Source organism: Ursus americanus, chromosome 2 (assembly GCF_024610735.1).
Source record: "Ursus americanus isolate L20-20 chromosome 2, mUrsAme1.1.p, whole genome shotgun sequence".
NCBI lineage: Eukaryota > Metazoa > Chordata > Mammalia > Carnivora > Ursidae > Ursus > Ursus americanus.
In genome coordinates, this window is record NC_142128.1 from 76,156,399 (window position 1) to 76,182,735 (window position 26,337).

At 43.8% G+C, this 26,337-nt stretch overlaps 1 protein-coding gene across 4 annotated transcripts in view; it reads left to right on the top strand.

The window, feature by feature from the left end:
* Nucleotides 1–26,337, top strand: part of HHAT (hedgehog acyltransferase) — a 314,085-nt gene that overhangs the window by 11,897 nt on the left and 275,851 nt on the right. For 3 of the 4 annotated variants that reach the window (XM_045787833.2, XM_045787835.2, XM_087857933.1), the window contains exons 2-3: nt 647–780; nt 20,586–20,653. In XM_045787833.2, coding sequence (XP_045643789.2) covers nt 690–780; nt 20,586–20,653 — 159 coding nt within the window. In that variant the 5' untranslated portion in view covers nt 647–689. The remainder of the gene's footprint in view (nt 1–646; nt 781–20,585; nt 20,654–26,337) is intronic. The other variant, XM_087857930.1, reaches the window with a different exon arrangement.

Below are 26,337 nucleotides of genomic sequence, written 5' to 3' on the forward strand. Positions count from 1 at the left end.
GGCATGGAGTCTCAGTGGTCCCAAGACCTGGGTTTGAGTGCTGGCTCAGTTATTTCTGACGGTGTGGCCTTATTACGCCTCACCTTTGTCATCTGTAAAATGCCACTCTCCTGCTCCACCTTCTTCACTAGGGTGTTGTGAAGATAAAATGAGGTCACGTGTGAATTCTGATTCTTGGCATTACTGTCCCATATGAGACGTGCTTGCTTGGGGCTTCAAATTTTGCTCCGATTTTAATTTGGCATCCATAGTGAGACATATTTGAGAGGCTTAAGTAAAGCAGTGAGAGCCGTTTAACTAACTCTTTGTTACTTGGGAGCTGATTATTTGATTTGTAGAATTTTAAGACTTCCTATCACCTGCTCTACTACTTAGTGCACTCTGATGGGAGGCAGGTGGGGGGCTGTGGGAGCTCATAGGGAAGACCTGCCCACCCCGGGGAAGGCAGGGCATGTGCGTGTGTGCACGCACACGCATTTTGGATGTGGGATGCATAAAGTCACTGGCAGAAGGAAGTGTGACTGGGGTTATATCCATATCACCTTAAATAGTGATGGGTCCCTGAGAGAGCAAGTGAACTGATATGATGCTGTTCCCTAGTGTCATGTCTATGGCTTACTGTTTTTATTTCTGTTTCTCTTCCTAGAAACTCTCAGTGTATCTGCCTGGACCCTTTGTCACAAGGAACAATGCTGCCCCGATGGGAACTGTCGTTTTACCTGTTTGCTTCACTAGGCTTCCACTTATATTCTTTCTATGAAGTTTACAAAGCTTCCAGAGGTAAGGTCCCAACTTTCCTGACCTTCTATCAAGAAAGGAAGGAGGAGGGAAGTATTCAGAGGTAGAAGATTCAGGAAGATTGTTTAATGGGCTCGGGATGACTTGGACCCTGCTTTGCTTTCCCCTCCCTGGGACACTTTGAGTCCATGACCTGAGTCAGTGCAGTTTTCCACCCCAATCCTGGATTTGGAGGGGATCCTGTGGCTGGTCTTCTGTGACAAGAGGGTTTGATTCCATGGCTATTGAAGTCTGTGGATGTGATCTGCAGTAACCTCTTCCATCTCTCTTCCATCATCATTGCTCTCAGACATGTGGAGGCAGCTCATGGTATTGGAGGCCCAGACTCCTTTCATCCTTTTGTTCTTCTGTGTTTAGTGCTTTGTATGCTTGTTGAAGAAGAATCATCACCAAATCCACATTCCAGGCTATACGAAAGGGGATGGGAACCCTCCTGTCCTTTAAGGGGCGCTCACACTTCTGCTCATCCCCAGTTGGCCAGTGCCAGGTCTTATGGACACAGCTGGGAGGCTGGGAAACATCATCTTTACCTTGGTGGCCATGTGCCACTCAGGGTTCCCATGCTATGGAAGAATGGGAGAAAGAAACGAGGAGGGTCCATGATGGTCTCTTCCGTCGTCAGGGACAGTTTTTTAGAGGAGATGGAGATTACTGGGCTTTGTCGTAAGGTAGAACAGGAGCCAGCCGAGTAGAGGAGATGTCAGAGGATCTGTGGAAACAGAGGAGTTTGCAGGCAAATGGACAAACCTTTGGGGTGTGGGGAAGCATAGCATGGTCTGGCAACTACAAACCACTCAGTGGGACTGGAGTGTAGAGAGTGAGGGGACAGTGGTAGTATTGAGCTTAGATCAAAAATCAGGGAGAAGCTGTGAAAGACCTTGGATATTTATGTGAGGAGTTTGGCAGAGTATTCTGAAAAGTCACTTAAGATGGCAAAAGGTGGGTTTTGGGAAGCACAGTTGAAGAGTGCTCTGCTCTGAATACGTGCCTCCTTATGTATCACTGGGACTGATTTGGATATGCATCCCCAGGATTGACTTCTCTCCCATTCTACATGTGTCCCACTCAAAACCATGGGCTTGGTTGCAGAGACAGACCATCTGCAGTAGATGAGGACTGTTCTTTTGTCCAGGCTGGCCAAATAGTTGCATCCTTCTTCTGGAGCCTCTGAGCTCCCAGGGCCCGTGTGGGGGAGCTAACCCTGCTCTATGTCAGGCACCATATTAGATACTACATGTACCTTGTCTCATTCAATCTTAAGAACGCCCTACGAGATGGTATATTACTTCGAAGGTAGGCTTGGCAGCAGAAACACAGCCTCCAACATAACTGTTCAAGGCATGTATGGTGTCCAGATAGCATCAAAGAGCCTGGGTCCTTCTACCATGTCCCTCTGCCATCTTTGTCATGTGGCTTCACCTCATGATGTAAGGTGGCTGCTTCAGCTCCAGCTGTCATGTTCCCTTTTCTCCCAGAAGGAAGGATGGAAGGGAAGGGGAGGACAGGCCCTCTTCTCTGAGTATGACTTGAAAGTTGCTTACGTCATTTCCATTGACCTACCATTTGCTAGAACCCAGTCCTGTAGCCCTCACATCAACTGTGAGGGGAGCAAGTAAATGTAATCTTTGGTGGAAGTACATTTATCCAGTTAAAGTCAAGGGTTCTGTTATAGAGGAGGAAAGAATGGATATTAGCTAATCCATAGTCTTTTCCATAAATGGATGTCGGTATTCCAGATTTTCGCCATTCTCGCAGGTGTGCAGTGGTATCTCGTTGTTTTAATTTGCATTTCCCTGGTGACATGTGATGTGGAGCATCTTCATGTGCTTACTGCCATATATATCTAATCTTTTTTGGTGAGGTGCTTGTTCAGGTCTTTTGCCCATTTTTTAATTGGGTTGTTTATTTTCTTATTCTTGAGTTTTAATAGTTCTTTGTATATTTTCTTCCAGCCTTTGGCTTGTCACCTTATTCCCTTGACAGTGTCTTTTACAGAGCAGATATTTTAAATTTTGTTTAAGTCCAGTTTACCATGAGCTGTGTTTTGGATATATAAAAAATACTTCCTAGAGCCAAGGTCATCTAGATTTTCTCTTAATGTTGTCTTCTAAGAGTTCAGTGCATTTTATATTTAGATCTGTAATATCCATTTTCAGTTAATTTTTGTGAAGGGTGTAAAATCTGCATCTAGATTAATTTTTTTGAATGCGGGTGTCCAGGTCCAGCATTTGTTGAAAGACCATCTTTCCTGTGTTGTATTACCTTTGCTCCTTTGTCAAAGGTCAGTTTACTGTATTTATGTGGGTCTTTTTCTGGGCTTTCTATTCTGTTCCATTCATTTATTTGTCTGTTCTTTCACCAATGCCACAGTCTCTTGAATACTGAGGCTTTATAATAAGTCTTGAAATTGGATGGTAATAGTCCTCTGACTTTGTTCTTCTCCTTCAATATTGTGTTGGCTGTTCTGGATCTTTTGCCTCTCCATATAAACTTTAGAATCATGTTGTCAGTATCCACAAGGGAACTTGCTGGGATTTTGATTCAGATTGCATTGAATCTATAGATGAAGTTGGGTAACTCTGACATCTTAACAATATTGAGTCTTCCTATCCATGAACATGGAATATTTCTCAATTTTTTTTTGTTTTTTGTTTTTTATTTTTCATCAGTTTTCTAGTTCTCCTAACATATAACTTGTGTATATTTTGTTCGATTTATACCTAAGTATTTCACTTTTTAGGGTGCTAATGTAAATGGTATTATATTCTTAATTGTAAATTTCACTTGTTCATTGCTGATGTACAGGAAAGTAATTGACTTTTGCACATAAATCTTGTATCCTGCAACCTTGCTATAATCACTTATTGGTTTCAAGAGTTTTTTTGTAGATTTTTTGGATTTTCTACATAGGTATTTGTATTATCTGCATTCAAAGACAATTTTCTTTCTTTCTTTCTTTCTTTCTTTCTTTCTTTCTTTCTTTCTTTCTTTCTTTTTTTCTTTTTTTTTTTTTTAATGATTTTTTATTATATTATGTCACCATACAGTACATCCCCGGTTTCCGATGTAAGGCTCGATGATTCATTAGTTGTGTATAACACCCAGTGCACCATGCAATACGTGCCCTCCTTACTACCCATCACCGGTCTATCCCATTCCCCCACCCCCCTCCCCTCTGAAGTCCTCAGTTTGTTTCTCATAGTCCATAGTCTCTCATGTTTCATTCCCCCTTCTGATTACCCCCCCCTTTCTTTATCCCTTTCTTCCCCTACTGATCATCCTAGTTCTTATGTTCCATAGATGAGAGAAATCATATGATAGTTGTCTTTCTCTGCTTGACTTATTTCACTTAGCATTATCTCCTCCAGTGCTGTCCATGTTGTAGCAAATGTTGAGAACTCGTTCTTTCTGATAGCTGAGTAATATTCCATTGTATATATGGACCACAACTTCTTAATCCAGTCATCTGTTGAAGGGCATCTCGGCTCCTTCCACGATTTAGCTATTGTGGACATTGCTGCTATGAACATTGGGGTGCATATGGCCCTTCTCTTCACTACGTCTGTATCTTTGGGGTAAATACCCAGTAGTGCAATGGCTGGATCATAGGGTAGCTCAATTTTTAACTTTTTAAGGGACCTCCACACTGTTTTCCAGAGTGGCTGTACCAACTTGCATTCCCACCAGCAATGTAGGAGGGATCCCCTTTCTCCACATCCTCTCCAACAATTGTTGTTTCTTGCCTTGTCTATTTTTGCCATTCTAACTGGCGTAAGGTGGTATCTCAGTGTGGTTTTGATTTGAATTTCCTTGATGGCTAATGATTTTGAACATTTTTTCATGTGTCTGTTAGCCATTTGTATGTCTTCATTGGAAAAGTGTCTGTTCATATCTTCTGCCCATTTTTTGATTTGTTTATTTGTTTCTCGTGTATTGAGTTTGAGAAGTTCTTTGTAGATCTTGGATACCAGTCCTTTATCTATAGTGTCATTTGCAAATATATTCTCCCATTCCGTGGGCTGCCTCTTAGTTTTTCTGACTGTTTCCTTGGCTGTGCAGAAACTTTTAATCTTGATGAAGTCCCATAAATTCATTTTATCTTTTGTTTCTCTTGCCTTTGGGGATGTGTCATGAAAAAGGTTGCTTTGGCCGATGTCGTAGAGGTTGTTGCCTATGTTCTCCTCTAGAATTTTGATAGATTCCTGTCTCACATTGAGGTCTTTCATCCATTTGGAGTTTATTTTTGTGTATGGTGTGAGATAGTGGTCAAGTTTCATTCTTTTGCATGTAGCTGTCCAATTTTCCCAGCACCATTTATTGAAGAGACTGTCTTTTTCCCACCGGATGTTTTTTCCTGCTTTATCAAATACTAGTTGCCCAAAGAGCCGAGGGTCCATTTCTGGGCTCTCTATTCTGTTCCATTGGTCTATGTGTCTGTTTTTGTGCCAGTACCATGCTGTCTTTGTGATCACAGCTTTGTAGTACAGCTCGAAATCCGGCATTGTGATGCCCCCAGCTTTGTTTTTCCTTTTCAACAGTTCCTTGGAGATTCGGGGCCTTTTCTGTTTCCATACAAATTTAAGGACTGTTTGTTCCAGTTCTTTGAAAAATGTCCTTGGTATTTTGATCGGGATAGCATTGAAAGTGTAGATTGCTCTGGGTAGCATGGACATTTTAACTATGTTAATTCTTCCGATCCATGAGCATGGAATATCTTTCCATCTTTTTATGTCTTCCTCAATGTCTTTCAAGAGTGATTTATAGTTTCTAGAATATAGGTCCTTTACGTCTCTGGTTAAGTTAATTCCAAGGTAACGTATGGTTTTTGGTGCTATTGTAAATGGGATGGATTCCCTAATTTCTCTTTCTTCGGTCTCGTTATTCGTGTATAGAAATGCAACTGATTTCTGAGCATTTATTTTGTATCCTGCCACGTTACTGAATTGCTCTATAACTTCTAATAATTTGGGAGTGGCTTCTTTTGGGTTTTCCATATAGAGTATCATGTCATCTGCAAAGAGAGACATTTTGACTTCTTCTTTGCCAATTTGAATACCTTTGATCCCTTTTTGTCGTCTGATTGCTGTTGCAAGGACTTCTAGTACTATGTTGAATAATAGTGGCGAGAGTGGGCATCCTCGTCGAGTTCCTGATCTTAAGGGAAAGGCTTCCAGCTTTTCTCCATTGAGAATAATATTTGCAGTAGGCTTTTCATAGATGGCTTTTATGAGATTGAGAAATGTACCTTCTATTCCTACACTCTGAAGGGTTTTAATCAGGAAAGGATGCTGTATTTTGTCAAATGCTTTTTCGGCATCGATTGAGAGGATCATATGGTTCCTGAGTCTTTTCTTGTTGATATGATGTATCACGCTGATTGATTTGCGAATATTGAACCACGCTTGCATCCCAGGTATGAATCCCACTTGATCGTGATGGATAATCCTTTTAATGTACTGTTGGATTCTATTAGCAAGTATCTTGTTGAGGATTTTGGCGTCCATATTCATTAGGGAAATCGGTCTGTAATTCTCCTTTTTGAGGGGGTCTTTGCCTGGTTTGGGGATCAAGGTAATATTGGCCTCATAGAATGAGTTTGGTAGCTTTCCTTCTGTTTCTATTTTTTGAAATAGCTTTAGGAGAATAGGTATTATTTCTTCTTTGAATGTTTGGTAGAATTCCCCAGGAAAACCATCCAGGCCTGGAGTTTTGTTATTTGGAAGGTTGTTTATCACTGACTCAATTTCTTCATAATTAATTGGCCTGTTTAAGGAATCAATTTCTTCCGGTTTCAATCTTGGTAGTTTATAGGTTTCCAGGAAGGATTCCATCTCTTCCAGATTGCTTAGTTTATTGGCATATAGCTGTTGATAAAAATTTCTAATAATCCTTCCAATTTCAATGGTGCTCGTCGTGACCTCTCCTTTTTCATTCATAATTTTAATAATCTGGGTCCTTTCTCTTTTCTTTTGGATAAGTCTTGCCAGTGGTCTGTCAATTTTATTGATTCTCTCAAAGAACCAGCTTCTAGTCCTGTTGATCTGCTCTACTGTACTTCTGGTTTCTGCTTGATTGATTTCAGCTCTAATTTTGGTCAACTGCTTCCTCGTACGTGGATTAGGCCTGTCCCTCTGTTGCTGTTCCAGCTTCTTGAGGTGGGAATATAAAAACTGCATTTTAGATTTTTCTATTCTTTTGAGTGAGGCTTGGATGGCTATGTATTTCCCCCTTAGGACTGCCTTTGCAGTATCCCATAGGTTTTGGACTGTTGTATTTTCATTCTCATTGGTCTCCATAAATTGTTTAATTTGATTTTTGATTTCCTGCTTTATCGAGTCATTCCTGAGCAGAATGGTTCTTAGTCTCCAAGTGTTTGAGTTTCTTCCAAATTTTTCCTTGTGGTTGAGTTCCAATTTCAGAGCGTTGTGGTCTGAGAATATGCAGGGGATAATTTCAATCTTTTGGTATCGGTTGAGACCTGTTTTGTGTCCCAGAACATGGTCTATTCTTGAGAATGTTCCATGGGCATTAGAATAGAATGAGTATTCTTTGGTTCTGGGGTGTAGTGTTCTATATATATCTATGAGGTCCAACTCGTCGAGTATGGCATTCAAAGCCTTTGATTCTTTGCTTAGTTTTTGCCAGGGTGTTCTGTCTATTTCTGATAGTGGAGTGTTGAGGTCCCCTACTATTAATGTATTTTCATTTATATGTCTCTTTATTCTGGATAAGAGTTGGCTTGTGTATCTTGCTGCTCCCCTGTTGGGGGCATATATATTTATAATTGTCATATCCACTTGTTGAATACTTCCCTTAAGAATAATATAGTGCCCTTCTGCATCTCTAACTATAGTCTGTAGTTTAAAATCCAATTTATCTGATATGAGAATTGCTACCCCAGCTTTCTTTTGAGGACCATTTGCGTGAAAGATGGTACTCCATCCCCTTACTCTCAGTCTGAATGCATCTTTGGGTTTGAAATGAGTCTGTTGTAGACAGCAAATGGATGGGTCATTTCTTTTTATCCAATCTGCAACCCTGTGGCGTTTTATGGGATGGTTCAAACCATTTACATTAAGACTGATTACTGATAGATATGATTTTAATGTTGCCATGTTGCCAGTAAAGTCTTTTTTTTGTATTGGCTGTGACTTTCTGCTCTGTATCACTCTTGGGGCCTTTTTACTTTTATAGAACCCCCCCGTAATATCTCCTGTAGGGCTGGTTTCGTAGTTACAAAATTGGTTAGTGACTGGCGATTCTGAAATGTCTTTATTTCTCCATCAATTCTGAATGACAGCCTTGCTGGATAAAGGATCCTTGGCTGCATGTTTTTCTCTGAAAGAGCTTTAAATATGCTCCCCCAACCCTTTCTCTCATTCCAGGTCTGTGTAGACAGGTCTGACGTAATTCTGATGCCTTTGCCTTGGTACGTGAGAAATTTCTTTGCCCTGGCCGCTTTCAATACTGTATCCTTGCATCTAATATTTGCAAAATGCACTATGACGTGACGTGGCGTAGGTTTGTCGTGGTTGAGCTTGGGAGGGGTCCTCTCTGCCTCTTGGACACGAATGTTTGTTTCCCTTGCTAGATTAGGGAAGTTTTCAGCTACAATTTGTTCAAATATCTCTTCTAGACCTCTGTTTTTCTCCACCCCCTCGGGGATGCCGATGATTCTGACATTGGATCGTTTCATTGAGTCAGTAATTTCACGTAACCTACATTCGTGGGCGTGGATTTTTTTAAGACCATCTTCTATTTTCATTTTTTCCTCTATTAACCCATCCTCCAATTCACTAACCCTTTCCTCCGCTTCCGTGACCCTGGCCGTCAGAGCCTCTAGTTTTGCCTGCATTTGGCTCATAGAATTTTTAATTTCTGTCAGATTCGCTCTCATTTCTGTCCTTAGGGATTCTATATTCTCAGTAACCTTTTCGTTTATACTTTTTTCAATTCTACTCATCATTTTGACCATCGTTACTCTGAATTCCATTTCTGATAATTTGGTTACATCCATATCCATTATTTCTGTGGCAGAGGCCACAGACTCACTGTCTTTTCTTTGCTGGGGGGGGCTTCTCCTTCTTGTCATTCTGATGAAGAGAGGTTGCGGGGTTTCCAGAGCCCAAATTATTGACTGGGTCCCAAGCCGTGCCCCTTGTTTTATAGGGATCTTAGGGATGTGGGCTTCTTCTTTAAAGATTTTATTTATTTATTTATGTGGCAGCCAACCAGCGAGAGAAGGAACAGAAGCAGGGGAGTGGGAGAGGAAGAAGCAGGCTCCCAGCGGAGGAGCCCGATGAGGGACTCCTTTCCGGAACGCCGGGATCACGCCCTAAGCCGAAGGCGCCCGGGTTGTGGGCTTCTTGACTTTTCAGCCTGCCTTCTGGGGGAGGGGCCTGCCGCGCCGATACTCAGGCAGCCCTGTTTGGGTAGAGTCTCCGTGTCCCCTGCGAGGGGGGATGGGGATGGGCACTCTCTGAGCCGGTATTTCCAGGCTTTTGTTCTCTGGCGGCTTTCCCTGGCGGTTTGCTGTGCCTCTTCTGAGGGTCAGAGCAGCAGCGGCCGAATCTCAGCCTCTGTCACGGAACAGAAGGATTGCGGCCCGTTCTCTACTAATGTTCTGGCCACTTTAACTCTGTTACTGTTGGTGCTGCTCAACCCTGCAGCGTCCCGGGATGTGTGCCCCACACCCGGCGTCCCAGCCCTCACTTCCAGGGCCGGCGCGTCTCTGTCCTTTGTGTTTCTAATGCCGCCAGCCGCCCAGCGCCCGCTCCCGGATCTCCTGGTCTCAGTCTGGATCCAGTGAGCGCACCGGGATTCCGGGGTTACGCGAGATGCCTGGTGGCGTGCGCTCCCGGCTCACGGTCTCAGTCTGCTGTTTTGCGGGTGCCGACCAGGTCTCAGTCTGCTGATTTGCGGGTGCCGACCACGAGCCACGCCCGCTCCCCCGTGCAAGTGGCTACCGCTTCCCGGCACCCGAACGCGGCGGCTCCCTCCCCCTTCCATTTATCTTCCGATATCTGTGCACAGTTTCATGGCTCCCCGCTTCGTACCTCAATACTCAGCGCTGGAGATGTTCATTTGTAGAGATCCAGATGCGTCTTCCTGCGTCTCAGGCTGGTTCCGTGGTTGTTTAGGCTGGTCTGGTACCTATCCAGCTCGACTCAGGGGACCGGCTGAAAACGGTGTCTCCTACTCCTCCGCCATCTTAACCTCTTTCTTTCTTTCTTTCTTTCTTTCTTTCTTTCTTTCTTTCTTTTCTTTCTTTTCTTTCTTTTCTTTCTTTTCTTTCTTTTCTTTCTTTTCTTTCTTTCTTCTATTTGGTCTACCTTTTTTTTTTTTAAAGATTTTATTTATTTATTTGACAGAGAGATAGAGCCAGAGAGCACAAGCAGGAGAATGGCAGAGGGAGAGGAAGAAGCAGGCTCCCCGCAGAGCAGGAAGCCCTACCAGGGCTCGATCCCAGGCCCCTGGAATCATGACCTGAGCCAAAGGCAGATGCCTTACCAACTGAGCCATCCAGGCGCCCTCCATTCTGTATATCTTTTATTTCATTTTCTTACCGCACTAACTAGGACTCCCATTATGATATTGAAAAGGAGTGGTGAGAGGGGACAGTTTTGCCTTTTTTCTGATCTTAGCAGGAATGCTTTCTGACCATGAAGTATGATGTTCACTGTAGGTTTTTTGTAAATGTTCTTAATCCAGTTGAGGAAGTTCCCTTCTATTTCTAGTTTGCTGAGAGTTTTTAATTGTAAATGGGTGTTGGATTTTGTCAAATGCTTTTTGTGCCTCTATCGAGACGACCATGCGGTTTTCCTTTTTTGGCTTGTTGATGTTATAGATTACACTAACTCATTTTTGTGCGTCTTTGTCCGTGAGTTTATTTTTAACAGACCTCTGCTGGACTCAGCAGGGCAGGTCCTCTGCTGTGTGTGTTGTTAGCGGGGGCTGCAGTCATCTGGTGGCTCACTCATGTGGCTAGCCAAGACCTCAGTAGGGGGCTGTCAGCTAGCGTGCAGAGGTTCTCTCTGCATGGCTCTCCACATGGCTTATATTTTTCCTCACAGGACAGCTGGGTTCAAGAGGGGAGTATTGCAAGCGCACAAAAGCAGAAGCTGCAGATCTCTTGAAGCTCAGCCTGGAAAGTTGTACAGTCCACTTCCACCTCGTTTATTGGTGAAAGCAAATCACAGCCCCAGTCCAGATTCAAGGGCGGTAAAGACTCTTTGTGGCTGGAGCAACGTGCACGTACATGGAATTTATGGCAGTCATCTTAGGAGTCTGTCACCATGGGTGTTGTCCTTTTTTACCCAGATGAGGATGCAGAGGCTGAAAATACAACTTATCCAAGGTCACACATCTAATAAGTTCTTTTTTTTTAATATTTATTTTTGTTTTTATTTTTATTTATTTATTTAAATGATTTTTTATTATATTATGTTAGTCACCATACAGTACATCCCCGGTTTCCGATGTAAGGCTCGATGATTCATTAGTTGCGTATAACACCCAGTGCACCATGGAATACGTGCCCTCCTTACTACCCATCGCCGGTATATCCCATTCCCCCACCCCCCTCCCCTCTGAGGCCCTCAGTTTGTTTCTCATAGTCCATAGTCTCTCATGTTTCATTCCCCCTTCTGATTACCCCCCCTTTCTTTATCCCTTTCTTCCCCTACCGATCATCCTAGTTCTTATGTTCCATAGATGAGAGAAACACATCTAATAAGTTCTAATGGAACTGGGTTTAAACTCAGAGGCGTCCAACTCGATGCCCAATATTTTGTTCTATTCAGCCACTTATATTTATCGATAATTTAATTCCTAAAGCACCTCACTTTAAAAGGGGAGGCCCTTCTGTCTATTCTATAAAATTTAAAATTTTATCCAAAAACTGGAATAAAATGTTTCCTTTCTGTGTCACGCTGGCTGCTGGGATGGCAGTGGGAGGGGCTGCTTCTGTGGATAGTAGGAAGCTTTTCTGCACCTCAGCTGATCCAGAGGCTTTCATGCTGTTTGACTTACTAGTGACCACTCCCTAGCCTGAAGCTTCTTTTATCCTGTTTTTCCTTTAAATGTCAGTGCCAAAGGGTTTCTCAGGTTACTCCCAAGAAATGTCTTCTTTCTCTAATACTTTTGCCAGTTCAGCTCATGGAAGCCGGATCCCCCTGTCTTGCCAAAGTGTGTTTAATGGTGCAATGTTAAGGCTGCTTGGCTCCATGTCATACTGTCTAATTCGGGAAAAAGTGCTACTTAGCCGCATGATAGAAGTAGGTCACTGGGAAAACTGTCTCTTCTGTAAACTTCTTTGGGATGTTTGTATCTGGAGCAAACAGAGTGCCTAGAACATATTACAGGCTCAAAACTTACCCGTTGAGTGAAATGCCACCAGTGGGCACGTGCACGGCTGCTTTCTCTGGGCGCGGAACAGACATCTTGTTCACGGCACTCTGTCTGGGGAAGCAGAGCTGTCAGGCCATTAGGGACAGCAGACTGATTTTAATGGCCTTTGTCAAATAGAATCTTTGGGTAAATTCACAGCAGGGACTGAACAGAACACCCCTTCTTCCTCCCGACTCTGCCAGGCGTAGAGCATCTCTAAGTCATATGGAAACACTGGGGATGGGGTGGTGGTGATCTGCTATGCTTGGTGACTTCTCCCCTGGAGCTCTGCAGCTTCGTGGCTAATCCAGACCCACTGTGTCAAGTTTGTGCCCTTGTGGTTTGGTAGATGTAGAAACACTTTTATGTCCCTCTGCGTACACTTAACATGAGGAAAGATGAGATCTGCCCTGCAGTAACCTTGAAAGAGTTCATGCTCCCACCTAAAGGAGGCCCGTATATTGTTGTGCTCATTATCAGTTTGATGCAGTTCCTGAAAAGAGTCGAATTGTCATCAGTAGAAACCTGAGTGATTGGTGGTCACCTGGGGAAGCAGCTGGGAGGGGAAGTCTTAGACCACTTGGTTTATATTCAAGTTTATTTCTCCTTGTACCTGTTTTGGCATTTTGTAGCTTTCCAAGGATTTCTGCATTGGTGTAGGTTTTCAACTTGACTAGGGTACTGCGGTTCATAATACGCGCATTTGAAGTTTTTTTGTTTCTGTAGTTTTGCTTTCGTCTCTTACTGTGTATTTTGTTTTACATCATCTTCCCTCCCTTCCTTCCTCTTATTTTTTTGCTCTGATCAATGGTGCCAGAGAGCTTCGGGATCTTTCCAGCTTGTGGCTTTGTTCAGTTTCTCAGTTGTTTCCTTTTGTTCTCCAGTTCACTGATTTCTGCTCTTATTATTTCTTATTGTTTCTTTGGATTTGCTCTGCTCCTTTTCATTCCATCTGTATGAGTTGAGTGTGTAGCTCACTTAGTTTGTAAGGAATCTATTTGTATTGCTGTATGATACCTGATAGCTTTTCTCAGAAGGATTTTCAGAAGAAGGATTTCCAAAAGAGGCATTGCAGAGTCCAGCTACATGAATATTTTTAAGGTTCTTGATAGACTCCCCCAGACTGCTCTCCAGGAAGGTTTGCCAATAATACTTCTTCTTTTGGAGAGTGTCCCTCTTCTTGTGTCTCAGCCAGTTCAGCCTTTCTTCTTTAGCCCATCTCACATGTATTTGGTCTATGATTGAAGTGAAAAGTTAAATTATTTTTTCCCAAATAGATAACCAAACAGGATTAACTGTTTCTTCCCATATTGAATTATGATGCAATCTTGATCATTGCCAAATTCTTTTTTTTTTTAAGATTTTTTAAATTAGAGAGCATGTACACACATGTGCATGTGGGTGAGTGGGGGAAGGGTGAGAGGGGGAGAGAATGTGAAGCGGACTCCACGCAGCACAGAGTGGGGCTCGATCCCGAGACTGGGAGATCAAGACCTGAGCCAAGACCAAGAGTCAGCTGCTTAATCGACTAAGCCACCCAGGTGCTCCTACCATTGCTAAATTCTTATATATACACCAGACTGGGGTAGGGGAGCTGTCTTTTCTGTTTCATTGATTTCTCTATCAATTCATACATCATTACTGCACTGTTTTAATTAAAAATGCTTTGTAAAATATTTGAGTATCTGGTGGAATAAGTTATTACTCATCGTTCTTCATTTCCTCACTTAACTTTTCTCACTGGTTTATTCTTCCATATACATATTTGACACTGTTCTGAAAATAATCTCGTTAGGGTTTTAATTAGAATTAAAAGAACCCTAGAAATTAATTTGTAAATAATTAATATTCTTATAATATTGTATTTTTCCACCCACGGATATGGTATTTTTTCTTTATTCATTCAGGATCTTCTGTTATTTCCGTTAGTAAAGGTTGCTGGTCTTCTTCATAACAGGTCCTGCTAAGGGGCACCTGTGTGGCTCAGTCGTTAAGTGTCTGCCTTTAGCTCAGGTCATGATCCCAGGGTCCTGGGATCGAGTCCTGCATGGAGCCCTACATCAGGCTCCCTGCTCAGCGGGAAGCCTGCTTCTCCCTCTCTCACTCCCCCTGCTTGTGTTCCCTCTTGCTGTCTCTCTCTTTGTCAAATAAATAAAATCTTAAAAAAACCCCAAAAACCCCACAAAAAAACAGGTTCTGCTAAAATTCCTATTCAGATTTTTTGAGTCTTTTTTTTTTCCTTTTATGATTGGGAAATTTTCCAGTTATATTTCCTATAATTTGTAATTGATTATTTCTGGTCTAAAGGTATTTATTTTGGTTTATGTATGTTAAATTCCAACAATTTATTGAATTCTCTTAATGTTCCATTAACTTATTTTTGATTTTCCTAATTTTTGTGTTTAGATACTATCATCTGCAGATCATACTAATGGTTTTGCTTTATCTATTGCTTAGCTGGAACTTTTAGAACAATATAGTTGTTGGGAAAGAATGCTATTTTTATTTTAATTCTAATTTCAATGGAAATCCCTATATTGTTTCTACCATTACTGAAAAGTTGAATAAACTTTGCTTTTTTTTTTTTTTTTAAATCGTGCTAAGGAATCTGGCTAGCTCCTTTTAACTAAAATTTTAAAATCAGCAGTAAATGTTGAATTCATTTTTATTTTATTTTTATTTTTATTTTTTTAAAGATTTTATTTATTTATTTTGACAGAGATAGAGACAGCCAGCGAGAGAGGGAACACAAGCAGGGGGAGTGGGAGAGGAAGAAGCAGGCTCATAGCGGAGGAGCCTGATGTGGGGCTCGATCCCACAACGCCGGGATCACGCCCTGAGCCGAAGGCAGACGGTTAACCGCTGTGCCACCCAGGCGCCCCTGAATTCATTTTTAAAGCACCTATTCAAATGATTGCATAGTTTTTCCCTCTCAAGCTGTTGACATGTTCTAAAGTTATACGTTTTCCAGTACGGCTTATATGGATTCCTACAACCAACCTATGACCACGGTAGTTTTAAATACACTGCTTGTTTCCAAGTTTTTTTTAAATTATTGATTTCTAAGTGAGATTGGTTGGCCTGTAGTTTTATTTTTCGTTTCATCAGATTTTAATATCAACGTTCTGTTATCTTTATAAAATGGGGAAGTTTTTCATTTTTTTGTGCATGCTATCAAACTGTTTACATAGAGTACGAGACGTCAGCATCAGAGTTCGATATTCACTTGTAAGTTTGTCTACGCGTGGAGTCTTTGGAAGTAGATTCACTGAAAACGTCAGTGTCTTTCAGTTATTTCAGGTTATATTTAGGTTTTCTTGTCAGTTTGAGTAATTTGTATATATATATATATATTTTTTTTTTCAATTTTATTTTTACGTAATCTCTACACCCAACGTGGGGCTTGAACTCACAACCCCGAGATCAAGAGTTGCATGCGCCACCAACTGAGCCAGCCAGGCACCCCTACGTTTTTCCTTTTCGTTGAAATTTTCAAATGTATTAACATCCGGTTGAGGATCATACAGTGTTTTGAAACACACCGGTCTCATTTTTTCTGTTTTAGGGAATTTACCAAAGGTTTTGTCCACTTAGTGGATTTGTTCTTTTTTTTTTTTTTTTTTTTTTTTTCAAAAAACGATCTCTTGGGTTTATTTATGAATTCTAGCCCCCCCCCCCCCCCCCCCCCCCGTGACAGTTACTCCCTATTGAACAGTAGGCCATCCTAGATCCTTTTGGCTTTCCAGAGCCCAGGCTGAAGTTTTATGCCGTGGCTTTCTTCCTGAAAAGTTGCATATTAGGGACATTTTTGTAAACAGAGTGGTATTTTCCATAAATTTGCATTTCCATTTCACAGACACTTTATTTTCATTTTTAAAAGTCTTGAGTGAGCAGAGGTTAATGTTTCTCTAAATAAACTGTAGCCCCAGGAAGCCCCGATATTTAAGCAAGTATGAACAAATGATTTGAGTTGCCATGTCCAGATTCTTTGTGTATATAGTAGGTGTTCTGAGAGTGGAATGCAATTACAGTTGAGCATTTTCACCTTCTACCTTCTGTTTATTCCTAAACCTCCCTGTTCTTATCACTAGTCTCAGTTTATAAGGAAAGGAGATAGCACATTTAGATTCTTCTTTGTGTTAATATATCACACTAACCACTCACGAGGGGTGGGCTTTGTAATCAGTCAGAAGGTAGTTTTTCCCACTTGCATTTGTGACTGGAGGAATTTGGTTGCAAGACAGCTGGCAACTCTGTAGGGCCCAGTTCAGGGTGAGCAGCACTGGGGGGTAATTGAGGCTACCCCTGGTCCTGTCTTTGAACAGTTGGCCTTGCCCTTGGAACCATGGGAGGGGCCACCAGGGGCCTTTCAGTTAACAGGTCTTCCGTGAAAGGACCCAAAAGCCAAGGACTGGGCAGTCTGCCTTGATGGCCGGCATCAATAGCGTGTGTCACACTCAGGCTCAGGGATCTGTTTGGCAGTGCTTCCTGCTATAGTTCACCCTGTTTCCCCTTTCACCTCTGGCCAGGGGTTGTAGGAAACATTAGAGCTCCTGCTTTCCTACTGGGAACTCAAGCTTGCTGACCCACCCCTATTGCTCAGGCTTGCATGGGCCTTCTCCTCCTATGTGGACGTGGGGCCCTTGGGGTGGGGGGTGGAGTGTTGGCTTCCAGAGAGTTGACTTTCTCTCTCTCTCTCTCTCTTTTTTTTTTTTTTTTAAGACTTATTAGAGAGAGTGGGTAGAGGGAGAAGCAGGCTTCCTACTGAGCAGGGAGCCCGATGCAGGGCTCAATTCCAGGATCCTGGCATCGTGACCTGAGTTGAAGGCAGATGCTTAACTGACTGAGCCGCCCAGGTGCCCCGAGAGTTGACTTTCTTTTGTTTTTTTAAAAATTTGTTTGGGGGGTGGTGATAGCACAGAGGGACAGAGGGAGAAGCAGACTCCCCACTTGATCAGAGAGCCCAACAGGTAACTTGATCCCAGGACCCTGAGATCATGACTGAGCTGAAGGCCGATGCTTAACCAGCTGAGCCACCCAGGCTCCCGCACCCAGAGTCGACTTTCTTAACACCTATAGTAAACTTGTCACAGTGACTTGGGACAGGGCCTCAGCTGTAGGGCATTTGAGGGCAACCCTCAGTGTTAGACTTCACAGCTCCTCACTCCTCCAGCCAGTGCTCCCTGTTGTCCTGTCAAACACAAAAGAACATGCCCAGAGCTTATGGCTTCCTCTTTGCCTGAGTGTTTCCATCTCCATCTGGAGCTGCTTCCCCCTCTCTCCAGAGCCTTAAGGATTCCCAGGCAAATCACGTGCCTGGTGGCTTTCCTTGAAAGACCCCAGAGTTCTTTCAGGTGAGTAGCAGGTGAGCAGCCTTATTAGGGAGATTTGAAGGCCATTTATGTTATATGTCGCTTCGTGTCCTATTTACATATATGATTTGCTTTTGCTTGGGCTATTTCTACATCAACTTTTCATTCCCTGAGTGGGAATTGGGGGGGGGGCGCTTCTCAAGAGTTGTCGTGGGAAAACCAGCACCTGTCATCCTTCTATATGACATTGTATATATGAATTTTTGGGAGTTGGCTATCATTAAATTCTCTTATCTGGAGAAGCCCATCTTTTCTGCTCCCTTTCTCTACTCATTTACTGCCACAGTCTGCTGTACCCAGCGGCTTCCTAGAGAAATAAAGAATCAGTAGGAGCTGATTGGAATTTTTCAAATGCATAGAAACAGCAGGACATGTTAAGCTATGATTGGGTGTGCTAGTCCCTGGCAGTGGCTTGTGTCAGACGAGGGTGTATATGTGTTTCCTCCTCTTCCTGATTATTGCCCTCTAATTACCCCTACCCCACCCCAGAAATGGTTTCCTATCAAAATGTTGAGGGTGAAAGGGGTAGGTTAGTTAGTGCTCTTAAGTAAATGGTTTACCACCACAGCTCATTGGCATCGATTAAAATGCAAATCCTCTCACTCAGTAGGTAGAATGGGGCTTTGATGTATCCTCTTGTTGGGTGGTGGTCAGAGTGGAGAGAATCAACAGCTGATGTAGTAATGAGGGCTCATCAACAGAAACCGCTTCATTTCTGTGCTCTGAGGCAGTTTTGTGGAGCGCTGAATCGAGAACCAGGGCACCTCGAAGAAGGAGCTGGCTCTGCCCGACAGTCAGGCCTGTGTGGTATGGAGAAAATTGCTCAGGCAGAGAAGGCTTCTCTCCGTTTGCAGGGTCCTTTTGCTTGAGTGTATGTGAGGGATGATGAAAACTTTTGTCCCGAGTCCTGAGTGAGGATATGGGATCTCTAGCTGAAGGGTCTCATCAGAGAAATTCTGATGGCCGAAGCTCTTTAGGTAAAGATTTCCATTACAGGTTCTCAGCTGCCGTTCTCCTGTATCAACCAAATTCTGTAGAAGCGCGTTTTCACCTAACTTAAGGCAGTTTGAAGACAGTGAATTCCAAAGAGGCTACGCATGTATGTTGTATAGCATTTGTTAATGTCAAGAAATCAGACAAGGGTGAGTTACAGAAATTCTCCAAGCCTGAGAGACGATTTTTGGTTTAGAGCTGTGCTGTCCAATACTGTAGCCATTAGCTGTACAAGCACTTAAAATGTGGCTTGTATTTACGTATTGAGATGTGGCTTGTTATTTACAAATTGAGATGTGCTGTAAGGATAACATGTATATTGGATATTGAAGAATTAGTAAGAAAACGGGATGTAAAATGACTCATTTGTAATTGTTTAATACTGATTCCGTGTTGAAATAAATAAAATATGCTAAAATTAATCTTTTTTTACTTTTTAAAATTGTGTCTCAGTATTTCAGTTGGTCAGCCCCAGACAGGATTTCATTATTTTCCTACCTGCGTAGGCTTCCTTTTTCCCACTAGAGGGAGCTGCGTTCCAGTTTCAGGAAGTCCGGTGCTTTACCATGTAAATTTCACTGCTTCTGAATGTACTCTTTTAAAAAAGAAGCAAAAAACACAACCAAAAACTCCAAACACGTTTCTGCTTTGTTTCAGTTCTGCACAATTCTGATGTTTCTGGAGGTTGCTCTTTGTATGTAAGTGAAGGCAAAACAGAAGAGGCAAGAGGCAGAGAGGTTTTCCACCCTCTTTGTGTTAATGAATTTTAGGAGGTCTTTGTTGGATTGCAGTAGTTTGCTGTTTGTTTGTTGGCTCTTCCCTGGGACTTGAGTCTGTGCACAATTGAGCGCGTGTGCACACACACAACGTGACGTGTATGCAGCTGTAACAGAAAGGACCAGAGCCCTGCTGCAATCACACAGCTCCACAGCGCCCCCTGGACCGGGTGGGATGCAGTGGGAATGTGTCTTGGAGCTGGGCCACGTGGAACCCTGGGCCAGTGCTCACCGCCCCACCCTTTCCTGTTGTTCCCAGGGGCAGTATTGCCCGTGGTTGGAGGCTGGGGCCCCTCCAGTTTGTGTGAATCTGCCCCTGGATCCTACTATGAAACCAGTGTCCTTTCAGGATTATGTTTTAATGACTACACACTCTCCTGGTTTTCCTGCAATCTTTCTGGGTAGTGCCTGTTTGGTTCTTCTGTGGTTTTGTAGGTTTGTTGGTCTGATAAGCATTGGTTTTCCCTTGTTTGTATACTCTGAGCCTTTTGGGGCGATTTCAGACATTCTGGTGGCTTCATCACTACCCTTATGCGGAGGACCCCCCAGTCTTCACCTCCAATTTAGAGTACACTTTTGAGCTCCATCCATTCCCATTGGGCTGCATACGGGACATTGCATAGGCAACTTAGCGTTTCTTTCCTCCTTACATGGTGTTCATGAGCACTATTGCAATTTATCATGACTGGTTTGTCTCTCTTCCCTGGGGTACCATGAGCCCCAGGCAAAGGCCATGGTATATCACGACATGTGCCTGGTTATTGCACACCCTTAAGAAATATTTGAATGAATATTTTGTTATACTTTTTGTCTTAAACCAATTGTATACTTATTACTGTTATATGATTTCATTTTATAAATCTCATAAACATTGTGTCCATATCATGGGGCTATGATCACTATCATTTTGTGGCGTGATCTGTTTAAAATAATTTTTCACCACCTATACAGGTGAGGTATTTGCACTAATTCCCCCTTGGTTCCTGGTGCTGGAAGCTTTTTCTCTGGATCCCTTTCCATTTGTGACCCTTACTACAAGTTGAAGGGAACATTTCCATCAGCCCCACTCCGTATTTCCAGGAACTTAGGTCACAGGAAACTGGAGTGGAAGGTCAAGAGTCTGACTTGTCTCCATGTCTGTAGCTCAGGCCACAGGCAGCTTTTCCAGAACGTAGTCCAGTTTCTCTTAGTGCCTCTCCTATGAAACCAACCCACTTTTAAATAAAACTGACTAATGAAACACTGTTTTTCTTGTCAGAACATGAAGAGGAGCTGGACCGACAGTTTGCTCTGGAGATTGGCACTTTATTTGGAGGATTAAAGAAGGTACTTAGTGGATAAATGATAAAGCTTCTCAGTTTTCAAACCTGGTTTCAGTATTTTGTATTACTATTGTATTTGGCTAGTGATGAGCTGTGTATTTGTTTTTCTAAGCATTTTGATAGATTTTTCTTTTTCTTTTTTTATTTTGATAGATTTTTAAAATGATATAACATATTGCTTTTTACTGTTTTCGGTCTATGCAGTGTGCCAGATATATTTTAAGTTCAATCAGTGTTTGTGGGCTGGCTTGGGACATAAAATAATGCTTGTATTCCAAGTTCCAAACACCCAACTTACAAACGAGCTTTTGGAAGACCATTCATTTTCAGGCTGGGCACTGCTTATGCTGATATTTTTCTACTGTGAGAGTTGCAGGTCTTGCTTAGAATTGCAGCAAATATACTTCAATTTCCATTTTGATTTTCTGGGGTAATCTGTCCCTTCTTTCCAGCTCTGGCTCTGTGTGGAGCCGCTGTATTCAATGGAAGGCCCATGTTCTTGTGGGACTGGGAAGAATGTCCTGCCCCGCGTGGGGTGCCATTCCCGGCTTGGCTTTCGTTGTTCTACGCACCAGAAGTTTCCCTGAAAAGTTGGATGCAAATTGACTTGTCATTCATTGCATCCATTTGTAAATGTTTCTGATTTAAATAAGCCCTTTTAGGGTATGAATAAGACTGTGAGGTGGATGGGATTGTGCCCACTTCAGAGATGATGAAATCTGGGAAACTTTTGTCCTGGTGGAATTTGAGATGTAGCAGGAGATAGCCCTCGTGAGTGTCTAAGATCTACTCTTTAGAAATATTTCACTATTGGCTCTCTTACAACAGGAAAAAATGGTAATCTCTCTCTCCATTTTTCCCCCTCTTACGGTTACAGTTCAGGCATTTCAGACAATACTGAATTGTTTGCCAGGGGCAAAAACAAACCCATTTTAGACTAAGAGACTTCTGGCTCTTGAGAAGAGAAGCCATTGCAAGGCAGGATGAGCAGTTGAACAGAGGGTCAGGTCCCAGCAAGTTCGGGAGCTGCGGCAGATTTCATTGTCAAGGGGAAGGCTCCATCCTGCTGTGTGTGCCACTTCCAGACAAAGGGGCTTTGTCTTTGCTCGCTTCCCAGCTCCTGTCACTACTCCTTCAGGTTTAGCTGCTTGACTCCCTGCCCAGGCTGTAGAGTCCTGGGGAGATGACCTTTGCTAAGTGTTCTCCACGACAGACCCCCCCCCCCCCCCATAACCGGGCATGGGGTCAGGGGATGTCAACATTCAGGACAACCCTGCCTTCATGAAAAAGTGCACAAGGCACAGATACATGCCCTCGGAGCTCCAAGGACTCAGTCTTTTTCCATTCTGAAAAATCTGTCCATGCCTCTGTTTATCTGACCATCCATTCATCGATCTGGTGCTCTTGAGTACCTCTTGTTGGCCTCATCTTTTTATATCTCATCCCTTGAAATGGGGTGGGTAGTTTGGAGTCTTAGAATTTAGAGGAAAAATGAGGAGTTCTGGTGGATAGTCAGTAGATGAGGGCAGTTGATACTGTGCCCCTGGCGAAGATCATAAAACAGACCCGGGGCCAAATGTAGTGCTAGGAAGTTCACAGAGTATCTGCTGAAAGTCTCATTTCAGCTAACATACAGACCTGTTGGTTCTGGACACTCCTTGATATATATTTCCTTTCTTTGAGGTTATGGGAGGTGGTAAGCAAATGCCACCCTGCTCTAAATTCTAATCAAAAGAAGATATTTGGTGAGAGTAGGAATTGTGAACTTTAGAAAAAATCTTTAATGTTTTCTGATCAGTCCGTATCTTAAATGTAACGGTTGCTAAACTCAGCACTACTGACATTTTAGACCAGATAATTCTTTGTTGTGGGGGAGCTGCTGTGTACATTGTAGGACGTTCAGCAGCCTCCCTGGGCTCTGCCTAGCGCGTGCCAGCAGCAAGTCCTGACCCAAGTCATGACAATCAAAAATGTCTCCAGGCACTGACAGGTGTCTACGGCAGTATTTAGGGGCTCTCCCCAAACAGACTCTGCCATTTCTGATTTGCCGTTTCTTTTGCTCAGCCTGTTTCCTCTTCTGGATTTTGTCTCTGCCCTTCCGTGCCTGGTCCTTATTCCCTCTTCACATCTGAGCCCAGTTGGCTCCCTGTCACAGAAGCATTGCCTGGACCTCTGAGTTGGGGTTAGTACTCATCGTTCCTGACACTTCCCTGCCTCTCTCTTTATTCCTTTCCACAATACTACTTTTAATGAGTATGTTTCTGGGCCCAAGTCTGTACTGAGTGTTGGGGACACAATAGTGAACCAGACAGACAAGGTTCCTGTCCTATTGTCTCTTAATGGGGACAGATCGAAGGTAAGTAAATGAACAAACCTAACAGCCACAGATGGAGCTAAATGATATGAAGAAAACAGATACGGTGATGTGATTTAATGCTTTCGATTGTGTCTTGTGCTGTATGACGATGAATGTATTTGTACAGTTGTGTTTTATATTATCCATTCTCCACTCGACTGTGAGTCCCACAAGGACAGGGCTGGGATTTAATCAATCTTGTATCTTTAGTGCCTTGAATAGGTGACTATTTTATTGAATGTCATTGCGCCAAGTTGTAACATTGGAGTACAATGCGCCGGTGCTAACTGCATGTAGAGAGACGTGTAGGGAAACGCGGAGTGCGGCGGTGTTTACAGTCAGAGCAGGGAGCGCCCACCGCGCCACAGGCTGTCCCAAACTGCTCCTGTACAGCCAGGCTCCGCAGAGTGGTAGGACTTGGCGGGGTCATCAGTAGAAGAGCCGTTGTTCCCGAGGGGCTCGCTGTGATTGGAAAAGGCAGGGAGGTGTTAGGGAGATGCCGATTGAGGTCGAAGCTTCACTGAGGATAGTGAAGGGGATCTGGGGCTGACCACGCTCAGTCCTCCAATTTTTGATGATGTTAGAGTTTGGAGGATCATAGCCCAAATCAGGAATGCCTTTGGGCCTGGTAATTTCTTTGGCATAAAGCCGACGGCACTTGCTGAGACGCCAGTTGTGGTGGGGGGAGCTTGTGTAGGTGCCCCCGTCACTGCTCACGTCCCATGTGCTGAGACATTTGCAGCCTCCTTTGCAGTGTCTGCTCTTCCTGGCTCGGAGGTGCGCCTTCCCGCAGGCTCCCGTGGCTCCCTGGAGCAGGTGCGTGTTGGGAGCCTGGGGGTGGCCAGGGAGAGGTCCCGCCTGGTCCTTTCCAGTTCTGGCCATTCTCTGTCTTGGTGTTTGGTGGTCCCCTTGTCTTTTTTTCATGCTAGTATTCTGGCTAGTCGTCCCAGTCGATAGAGGAAACTTTTTAGTGCTCATGTTCCTTGCTTGACATAGTAAATTTGCTTCCGGACAGGGTCTGAATCAAACTGATACGAATGAAGCTCTGTGTTGGGTTGTACTGTCATGAATTCTTTCCCCTTTTATTTCTGATTCAAGGTAGTTGGCATAATGGAAGGAGCACAGGTTTGGAGTTGGACTGAGTTCACAATGCAATTTACTGCGTTTTGGAAAAGCCTTTACCTCCTCTGAGCCTCAGTTTTCTCATCTGGAGCATGGGAAGGGGAGGCTGTAGGGAAAGAGATGCTGGACAGAGAGCACCCAGCCTGGGTATGCCTGGTGCAGAATGGATGCCCGAGATGTGTTTTTGTGGTGGTGGTGATGTTTTTCTTTCCGTGGAAAACACCCTTGTTTCAGAGTTAAGATTTGCTGATTCCCCTTATCTGGCAAGCAGGTAATGTTCTACAGAGAAGCATTTAAATCAGGACGGGGATTGCTACTGAAGGGAGCTCTCGAAAGCCTAATGTATTACGAAAAGTTTTACGTGTAATCAATTCCTCCTTCTTTACTGAGGACGCTCCTTCCTGTGGCAGGTTCTGAAATGGGGGCATCCTTGTAGATAAGAAGTTCTTTCAGAAGTAGAATCAGAGAGGAATTTTCAGTGCCTGTCAGAAGGGTGAGGAAGAAAAGACAAGATCAGAGAAGGGAAGCTTGATCACTGATGTTTTTGAATATGAAGAGAAAAGAGGTACTTTTCTAAAGTACAGACACAGTTTTTAGCACTCAAGTTTCGCCTATGCAGATTTTAAGATTCAGCTCATTTTTTAATTCCTCTGTATTTTAGTACTTTAAAAAAACAACAGGCTCTGTTTGACTCACTGAACAGATATTCCTTGAGCACCTACCGTGTAAGGCTTCCAGGGGATGGGCTGGGTGCTGGGAGGCCAGGACGTTCCGGGCTCAGTCTCTCTCCTCGCTGGACTCTGGGTTTGGGGGAAGGTGGTGATTGGACCGTGAGGTGGCTGATGCAGCCCTCTGTGCGGTGTTCAGAAGCTGAAGGTGCATGTGATCTGGACTCATGGCAGTTCCAGCTGAGGTCCAGGGGACACCGTGGGGAGAGGTGGGTGAAGGGAACGGCATGCATTCGGACCTGGATGAGAGAGCGAGAGTAGCTTGGCTGGGAGGCTGGGTGTCGGGGGGAGGATGGCACAAGACAGAGGCTGACCACAAGGCTTCTGGGCACCATGTGTGGAGTCTGGACTTTATTCGGAAGGCAGTGGACGGTTGCTTCCGGGGCCTCTCTTAGGACCCTCGAGATTTTCCTGCCTTGCCCACCCTGCACCTCCCCTTACCTTACCTCACCTCCTCCCCCACTCTCCACGGTTTGTGCATCCCTGCAGTTAATGTCCTGGGATGTGTGTCTCATAATATTATGCAGAAGCTATTCGTGCTCCCATGTCTTACTGTATAAAGTGCAGACTCCATAGCTGACCTTCAGCCCCATTTGTCCGCTGACCCTACCTTGTGTTGGCCCCTCAGATCCTTGTGGTCACCCTTTGCTGCTAAGTAACAGGATTGTCTGCCATCCCCTGAAGGTGCCTTGATGTTTCCTACACGTGACAGTTCCTATAGACTGGTGAGCATGCCCCTCTGCTCGGGGAACAGCCCCCAGGGAACCTTCCCTGACTCCTCTCCCCTCGCTCTAACCTCCGGCTGCCATCGTTTCTCTCTTCTAGGAGTTCATTCCCAGGAGTCTCTCCTGAACCTCTGTGACCTAACAGTTATCTGTTTGAGATGTCAGGGGATCTGTCAGCTGTGCCTGTGCCTGCCTGACATTCAGTAGACGTCCAGTAGTGTTTGTTGAATTAACCTTAATCCAACACGCCTATGTCATTGGGGGCTCATTGTAAAGGAACGTCGGTCCCTCAGCACCATTGGCTTTGTTGCACGAGTCTGAATTCTGGCAGGTTTAGAGAGTTTAGGTTTCACCTCATTTTCGTTAAGCCGTAGCCCCTCAGAGATGATTCCAGTTTCTTATTATATCTCTGCCTCCCTCCATCCGATGGGAGCAGATTAATAAGCAGTTCGGCTGTGCGTGAGAACTTTCAGCCTGTCCTTACTAACAGAAAATTGGATTTTATGCAGCTTTGCCCCTGCACAGAGGGGCTGCTCGGCAGAAGCAGATTCTTGTGCCCTCTGCCAGGCCCTCCAGGCAAAAAGAATGTGGGCTGAAGTATCTCCACGTGGTAGGGCCAAGAAACCCGCAGACTGATGGTGGAAGGAAGGTCCCTGAACACACGTTGGGCTTGATACCCTCTTGTTCACATAAAGAACTCCCGCTCTTTACCTGTCAGCACACTCTTATCTAGTCTCAGCCCTGCTGGATTTTCTTC